General features: G+C 39.9%; 1 protein-coding gene across 1 annotated transcript; it reads right to left on the bottom strand.

The window, feature by feature from the left end:
* Window positions 1–352: 352 nt before the first annotated feature.
* Window positions 353–8,752, bottom strand: GPR135 (G protein-coupled receptor 135). The gene has a single exon (XM_069207025.1). It carries the CDS (start codon window positions 8,539–8,541, stop codon window positions 7,234–7,236), a length of 1,308 nt encoding a protein of 435 aa, XP_069063126.1. The 5' UTR covers window positions 8,542–8,752; the 3' UTR covers window positions 353–7,233.
* Between the last annotated feature and the right edge of the window lie 374 nt (window positions 8,753–9,126).

The raw sequence follows: 9,126 nt of genomic DNA, 5'->3' as shown, positions 1-9,126 counted from the left end.
AACCTGGTTCCCTCAGCCTTGGGGACAGCAACTCAGGCCTCCATGCCACACCCTCTACCCAACCTCACACAAACACAAGTACAAAAATGCTATATATGTGCAGGGCAATTTGACAGCCTCCAAAAACACAGTTTTGATAGTAGTTACCAGAAAGTGACTGCAAAGACAGCCCGAAAAATATACGGGCTTTCTAAGTTCATCACTTTTTTCCCATTGCTCGACTTAAGTCATGGACTAGAGTGATACCATTTACAATGGGTTCTGGATTCCTGCTGATGTTTGGTAAGCATGTAAAACTGGAGACAATATAAGCTGAAGCAATATATAAATTTATTTGTATGAAAGTGCTCTTACAACTGCAGTGTTTTCAGGGTGCCTTAGCAAGGCTAGAGAGGAAGGGTAGAAATATTCAGACAGGAAGGAAGGGAAGAAAGGAAATGAAGGAAGGAAGGCAGGAAGTAAATTAAATTAGATGTGTTGTTTTTGGGAACAAGGGTGGCAAAGGTAGTCATTAACAGGTGGTTTTCAGTCCTTTGTGGAAATTAAGGAAATTAGTATTACCTACGCCACCAGGCTTTTCATTGATGCATTGTATATCAGAAACAAGATCTATAGGAGGCCAAAAAAGAGGGACTTAGTCTATGAAATTAGGGTAGCTTTCTACCCTAAACTAGGCCACAGTATTTGTTATGTCAGGGCTCTTTCAGCTCAAAGATTTATAATATTTTGCTGGGGTTCAATAAGCAGCAGAATTCTTCTGAGCTGCCTTAAGACTAAAATACGTCTTCATTCTTTGACTTGACCCCAATGTATCAATATGGTGACGGGAAAAACCTAGATGCTTATCAAAGCATGCCAGTAAATATGTTTTAATGTGACCATACTTCCCACACTGTGATAAAGTTCTGGCACTGCACAAGATAAATTGTGTGAATTTTTTGTCAAAATTTACTCTCTTAGTCTATGATGTTGCTTCTGACCTCATAGAGGTAAAATGTCCTTAATTTTAATTTCGATTAAAACACATCAAAATTATATTTGTTTACGGAAAATACATTTTATTTCTTTCAAGTACTTTCTGATTTGGGATCAATGGATTAATGTGTGTCTAATTTATGTGGTGCAATAGGTTAAATTAAAGGAATGCTACTCGCTGAAATTTAGAAACAATAAAAGGATACCGAAATGTTTAAAAAACGTTTGTTAATGAACAGAAACATATGTATTCACTACAAAAACTAACTTACAAAATAGTATTTTTATGTATGTACACACAGACACACAAGAATTCTAACACAAACAGTTGAAAAGCAATGTCAATAACACATTAATATGTATATATATATATATCTTTTAAATACTTACAATAAGTTTCTAGCTGATTTGTTCACTTTTGTATTTTTTAAAAGGCATGTTTTGGCTCCAATTCTAATTCAATTAAGGCTTCAAGGTGCTGCATGTCAAGTAGAAGTTCAGGAGTAAAAAAAAGAGAGGCCTCTAGAGCCATCTTGATGCAACCTTAAATTAGAGTGATTTGTACTGTCAGGTAGCAAATGTTACAATGCAACCATGTCTGGTGCTATCATATCAAGAGGATACGTTTTAACACTTATCTTCTCATAAAAGCATCTGAATTTTCTTTAGTACATATAGCAAAAGAAAATGTCTGTGCAATTACCAAGGTAGAGGGACAAAACAATGTTTTGGAGTACAGACCAGAACGTGCATATAATGAGTAACAACAAGAACTTGTTGTAATCTCTGTGATACCTTAAATTAAGGACTAATAAGAAACAAGGAGCACACCAATATCCCTGAAAGCCTGTGTAAGTTGCATGGAAATGCAAAGACACTGGTTTACTTAGGCCAAACATTGCTGGATAATTTTAAGACATGACAAACAAGACCGCCATGCCATAAAGGGACCTGTTAAAGGACATAATTCCAAGATGAGTATATCAAAATAAAATGATATCATTAAAAAAGGAACCCAAGAAAAACTGGTATCCATTACATATATTATGATAACTCATATATTATAGTCATAGAGGGTGCTACGAAAACCAAACATAAGTGAACTGGTGCAGTGCTCAAGAGTGCAAGCATGCGGTTTGTGTGACAAAAATGAGGAAGACCAGACACAAATAGTTTCCTCAGAAAAGAAATGCATACAAAATCTCATATGTTCAAGGGTGCATGGAACTCTGGATTAAATGAGTTCTAGTAATTAGATGCAGTCCAAAGTAGATATTTTTGTCAACATTTCGACATAGGTCTTCAGCTAAGCAACTGAACCATATTCACAGGATTGCACTTGACCCCTAAGGTTTATGAAGAAAAGTGAGATTAAGAAAATGAGTCCACTCATGCCACAACATACCTCCAGTTTTGCTGACTCATCAAGTACGTGGTCATTTTTAATATTGAACTGTGACTCTGAACTTTGCTTGTTCGCAATGGCAGGAAATTTACAACACACTTTTGTAAAAAGGAGCAGAATTATGCAACTGAGTCCCTAGGCCATTGTTTTTTTTTAGAAGTCATGCAGGATCTAATTAATTGTTCTACACAGCAATACATTGTCCAGATACCTACAGATTACATGTTTGATTTTTGTAACCACTTTAAAGTATGTAAAAATGACACTGGTTTAATTAGCGATTAGTATGCACTACCCTTAAAAATGTGTTCAATGCATTTACAGTTGAAAAGCAGAAATAGAATCAAATGTGAATTATGCATAAGACACCTCATTAATGTGAATCATTTCTCTTCATTTTTTGGTTTAATGGACTTTCTTTACTTCTCTACATGAGTAGCTCATTTTTAATTGGCACATGTGCCACAATGATGGGATGCTCCTAAACACACTGGGCATCGCATTTCTAAGCCTATTTTTCCAAAACACCAATGTAGATAAATGCTTTGTAACAAATAAGATGGGACACAAAGTGTATAATGTCCATAAGATTATTCAGAATTGTGAAAGAAACTGTTGCTCATACCACAACATGTAAGTTGTGTGGAAAACATACAGATCTGTTTAGATTTAGTGATATAGGTAGGAATCATATAGCCTTAGTCCGAAGAGACTTTGGCCCAGATTTAAGAGGACCTAGCACCTCTTTGCACACATTAGCGTCATTTTTTTATGCTAATGTGACGCAACAAGCCAAAATTGCAGCGCCAGATTTACAGAGTGACGCAATGCATGCATTGCACCACTTTGTAACTCCTTGATCCACATTATGCCTGCGCCAGGCATAATGTATGCAAGGGGGTGTTCTCCCATTAGGGGGGACAAAACATTTTTTTCAGCATTTTTAATGCCTGCGCAGAGCAGGCGTTAAAATGGGGCAAGCCATGCTTACAATAGGCCCCTATGTACTGTTCAGAGTTAGCGCCAAGTTTTGGTGCTAACCCTGAACAGTACATCAATAGCGTCACAAATTCTGATGCTGTTGCCCCTACCCTGCGCCATGGTGAGCTGTATTTTGAATATGGAACACACATGGTGGCGGCAGGGAGGCACTAAGGGGTGCAAGGAAAGTGGCGCTGCACTGGGTGCAGTGCCACTTTTCTTAAATATGCCTCTTTGTTTCACCACCAAGCTAACTATAATTTAAATGAAGTGATAAATTTAAGTGTGTGTACAAGGAGGTCAAACAATTTGGAATAGTCCTCAAAATTATCCATCAGTGTTTGACGCAAGGAACCACTGTCTTTGTATGTCCCTCTTAAATTAAGGGGCAGAGAACAATCAACTAAAAACATGTAACACCCATTAAAAATAGAAATAAATATAGTATTTGGGTATGACCACCTGATAGGCGGTAACTGACCGTAGATTTATTTTTGACTAGAAGAAGAATAAATTATTGCCATGATTTGCTTTTTAATATGTAAGGTATTCTAAAAGATGACTGATAACGCTAATTCCAACATGGGTATAACATTACCTTCATAAACCTTCTACATTACTGGAAAGTAGACCAGACATCAAACTATTTATTTGCTGCAAAAACAAGCACCCTGTTTTAAATGCATTTAAAAAATTTAATAGCTATCCAACTATCAATTTTCAGTTGGTACCAGGCTTAAGTGATGAGGAGCCAGAGCCTTAAATAATGTGGGAGTCATCTTTACAAAAGTAAGACGAATCCCTTATTCACATGTCAGGATTAATAGGAATGTGAAATAAACAATAAATATAAGATGATGCAATCACCTAGCTGCGCGTAAATTTCTCCTAGATGAAGCCCCAGTTTGACAAATTGAGGTCAGTTTTTCAAGGAGGACCAATACTACTTCTTGGAATAAAGCGAACAAGCCAAGGCCATTCTGCAGAATTTTCTAGTTTACTCTGTACTTCACTAATGACATAGCCAGAAGAATAAGGAGAGCAGAGAAACCATTGTTCTGGTACTCCAGAATATCATCCTTGACATTAAGCTGACATTCATTTATGTTTAGGAAAGGAGGCAGCCTATCTGCTAGACTCCTTATCACTCTGCAATTTCTCTACTTCTACCTTTGCCATCACTTTCGACATGAGATTAGATTCTTCACCACGGTCATCTTTTAACAGAGTTTAAATGAGGGTGACATAATTATACTGTTTGGACTAAGAAAAACTACTGCAAGCATTTATGAATGAAAAGGTTAATCAATTTAGCGAAGTACAAAATTTAAGAAACCAGATAGTCATGCTTCAATAGGAAACATACTAGAATTTATATTTAGAACATCTGTCCCAATATAATCTGAAACAGTGGCAGTCTACAAAAATACTTATGTAAGTACTGGAAATTAGTTCAGGTAGAGAAATATCCTATTACTGTAAACTTAAGAAACTGTTTTATACAGTACTAAGATCAAAAGCAGCAAGATGCAAAGTCCAATAGAAGGTTAAAGAATAGACATGGCCAATAACAGAAGAGAAAGAGCAAGTATAAATGCATCACTTGAAAAATATCTTTCAGCTCATTAATTGACTCCGAAACAAGTAGGTCCACCTGATATTACTTTTCCGGAAAATGCCTTTATAATTTATTCCCCTCTCATTAAGATAATTTATTTGAAGTGGTAGATTTTACTGCAGGAGAGCTACCATACACGTGACTTTTTTGGGATCCAAAAAGGAAAATACCAGAGAAAAAAAGAGCAATTTACCAATGTCTTCTAATTAATTAGCAGTTCAGAATATTAATGTTTTATCACTTCAGCAATTTCAAATATTCTTTTTTCATAGTTTGTGTCTGTGCACCTGAGATTTAGTGGGCCTTAGAGCTTTAAATTAGCATCCAGCCTACAATCACGTCCAATTTTGTGTGTGCAGTTTGGAGGTAAAAGTTGGCAATATGGATTTGATAGGATGATGCTTAATACATTCCTGTAATAATAACAGAAAATATATAATAAACTAGACTGTGACTGTTAATATGCCTAAAAATCTAATACAGAGGGCGAGAGCATTATCATCTGGTAAAAAGCTTGTCCCTTTCCGTCTATTATGACAGCTTCAATTTGCTGTTGCAAAACAGCTATGTATGCCATCAACATTTGGAAAAAAACTCAGATTCCATGAAAAATTGGCAAATTATGCAGCAATTCCTCTAAACATATAAGATGTGAATGGGTTTACACAAGTGTGGGCTGCAATCAGAGAACAGTAACTTCAAACCCCTTCAAAAATATGAGGAACTTTTGAAAATTTTAAATAATTAGTAAATGAGGCCAACAATGTTTGTCACTTTTTGCATACTTAAATTTGTGATGTGGTTTTCCAGAGATGGGACGGTGCTCAGCTGCAAATATACAATTTACACACAGCTGTGGACATTTTTACAAAAAGGTTTTTTTAAATGCAAAGCAACCGAAAAAGATGAGGAGCTGCATGTTTAAGCATTCCACACTGAGATGTTTAACAGAAATTCAAGTTGTGGATAGTTTTCCAGCATAATAACGTAAAAGCAGAATATACTAATATATATGCAGTGTATAAATAGTTTACACCAAGGCAAAGCGTTTGCAGTATGAGAAATGAAAAAACAATGTTCATACATTTTTCACAATAAAAAACACAGGAAATGTACAACAAAACTGGCATACTCCAGGCTTCATTAAGGAAGCAGCATATAATATCCGAAATCTTTACTCCACTTTACGTGGTGCAAAATTTGACAGAATGAAAATCCAAAATTATACAAGCAAACACTGTATCAAAGCCCTCCAAAAATGCTACATCTGTGAAAAGCCATTTGATTGTTCTTAGCATGTTACCAAGTTTTTAACACTTGAGAAGTGATGCAGCGCTACACGTCTTCTCTTTGCACCAATCAAGTTGTGGAAAACAAACGCACAGCTGACACTTGAAGAAAGAACCCAACTGAAATGTTCAAAACCAGAGTACTGTCAAAAGACATTCCATGCTTCTGGAAGTTGCATGAATTTAGCAGAGAAGGTACAGTTTGCCCATCTATCTCAAACTCAACATAGATTTTGATCTGTCTTTCCAAGTCATATCACCTACAAAAAGCATGCTATCAAAACAGTAATTTGGAAGTGTTTTTCCAGTTAAGTTTTACTGACATATAAATAAAAGTGTGCAATAAGCAATCAAATGTTATCATGCTCCTTAATACAAGTTGGTTACAGACGTAGGTTTATTTTTAATCTGCTAAAATCTTGATTGGATAAAATTACACAAAAAATAAAATAAATTGAAAACGACTTAATATAATACTGATCAATGTGCGAAAATATTGAACTTCGGCTGTGTGGTTCCTACATTTTCTCTTTGACTGGCCAGGAAATGTAAAATACTTTATTCATCTCCGTGAATGTGAAAATTTACTAACTTATGTGTGAATCTTTCTTCATCAATACAAAAGTGCCTAAAAAGGCAGAGACTCTTCACAGTGTTGTTTTATATGTCAGTGATTGGCTTTTCATTTACTTTTGGCAATTCAGTTTCATTTTTTTGCATCTTAATATCGCTGTCACTTTTAGAAGATAATGGCACAGGGCAAGTCCTCAAGTCTAACACCCAGTGTTAAACTCCAATCTCAGTTCTTCCTAGTATATCCTTCATTTCCTGCTTAAAATCAACTACCATTACTTGTTGGTATTACTAGCATTCTTGATACCCTGTTAAAATGGCTGAGGGCCAACCAAGAGTGCTTTAACCTGAAATTAATCTGTCTTCTGGGTATGGACTGCAAGTGGTTCTGGTCAAAGGCTGGTGTCTACAGTTTCAGATTTTGGCACTGTTGGTTCTGAGACAGTATCTGGATAACCCTCTCGGCAGAAGAGCACAGCAGGATTCTTGCATGCCCACATTGCAATATCTCCTCCATTGGCAGGACTGGAGGAGGACATTCTGCTGTCGTCTCCGTGACGGTTGACATAGCGATCTCGGAGCCTGTCAGCACGACCCCTGGCCTCTCGGCTTTGGCTCTGTGTGGATAGGTAAGCAGCAATATTCCTAGTCCTATATCCTTCCTCTCTGTTGCGCCCCAACAACACAGATATATTGGGATTTCTAATGGCGTAGATAAGTGGGTTGATGGCACCATTGGCCCAGGCCATCCAGATGGCCACAGTGTCCATAAGTGGAGTGAAGGGGTGACCACCTGCTGCAGCCACGATACCCATAATACAGTAGGGGCCCCAGCAGCAGATGATAAAAACTATCATGACAAGCACGGTTGTGGCCGTGCGCATCTCGCTGTAGAAGCGTAGCAGGTGTGCATAGGTTGTAACTGGCCGCACCCGGATCTCGGATAGCCGCACTGTTTTACAGATGTTGTAGTGGCAGAAACACATGAGGGCAAAGGGCAACAGGTAGCAGAGGCCAATGAGTGCAAGGCTGTAGGAAGCGCCCATGCGAGAAGAGGTCGAATGGAACACGTACATGCAATGGTAGAATCCCTTTTTGTGGACCACAATGGGCCGCCGCCGTCCCGGCAAGGCGACCAGGTACCAGGGAAAGGAGAAGCCCAGGGCAATCAACCATACAGCGACTAGAAGCTGTGCTGCACGCCTGCGCCCCATCTTTTCCTGCGGCTGGCGTACGATGGCATAGTAGCGGTCAAAAGAGATGAGGGTCATAGTAAGAGTGGACACTATGCCAAAGCAGGAGTTGAAAAAGCCATTGGCGAAGCAGAAGCGGTCACCAAAAGGCCACGTGCCATCGCGGCTAAAGAGCATGACAAAGGCAACAGGCAGGCAGAGGAGGGCGGTGAGGCAGTCGGACAGGGACAGGGAAAGGATGAAGGCGTTGGTGACGGTGCGCAGCTGCCGGTGCTTGGCGATCACCAGGATCACGGCGCAGTTCCCCAGGCTGGACAGCAAGAAGATGAGAAGCAGCACCAGCGCCTGAGCAGCTATGGCCAGTCCATGTACCAGCGCACCCGCCCCCGCCAGTCTGCCAGGCCCGGTCGCGCTCCGGTTCCCTGCCCCTGTCGCCCCGGTTGGGGGACCCACTGTAAGCGCAGCTGTCAGGTTGGTGAGCAGAGACAGGGGCGGGGCCGGCTCCATGGGCGGGCGCGGGCATCCCTCAGAGTTGCGCGGGTGGCCTTGGGGGGTGGACGAAGACTGTCGTTGAGGACAGTGGGGGCCGCCCGTTGACACCCTCCGGACCCTTCGCAGCTGTTCAGTTGATGGCGTTCCGGGGACTGACGGAGCAGCTTGGTGACGTGCACATCTGTCTCCAAGGCAACCGATTCGGGGCTACGTTGTTACGCATTCCGTGCGGACAGCGACGGTGCACGCGCAGCCCATCAGCCGTGACAACAACATTAAGTGCAGTTGATGAAGGGACCGCGTCCTGTGGAGTAAGGCTGTCAGTAAAACTATCATATATTTTGTATTGCTCGACGTTTCATCTAACTCAGATCCAGTTCTCGTGTGAACGGTTTAGGTGAAAAGACAGTTTTGTGGAACTGTAAACAAAATTGTGATCCCAAAACTCAAAAGGGGGGCGGGGATGCGGGATTATTGTGACCCGGAGGCAGTGCTTGCAATAGAAAAGTTCAGGTACTCACTAGACCAGACTTAACGGTTTGTGTCTAAGAATTGCATGTGCTACTCCCAATTAAAGTAGTGCATCCCTCGCAGAAAAGT

Source organism: Pleurodeles waltl, chromosome 9, assembly GCF_031143425.1.
Source record: "Pleurodeles waltl isolate 20211129_DDA chromosome 9, aPleWal1.hap1.20221129, whole genome shotgun sequence".
NCBI classification, from domain to species: Eukaryota; Metazoa; Chordata; class Amphibia; order Caudata; family Salamandridae; genus Pleurodeles; species Pleurodeles waltl.
Note: the sequence above shows the minus strand (reverse complement) of the source record. Positions and strands in the feature narration are given on the sequence as shown.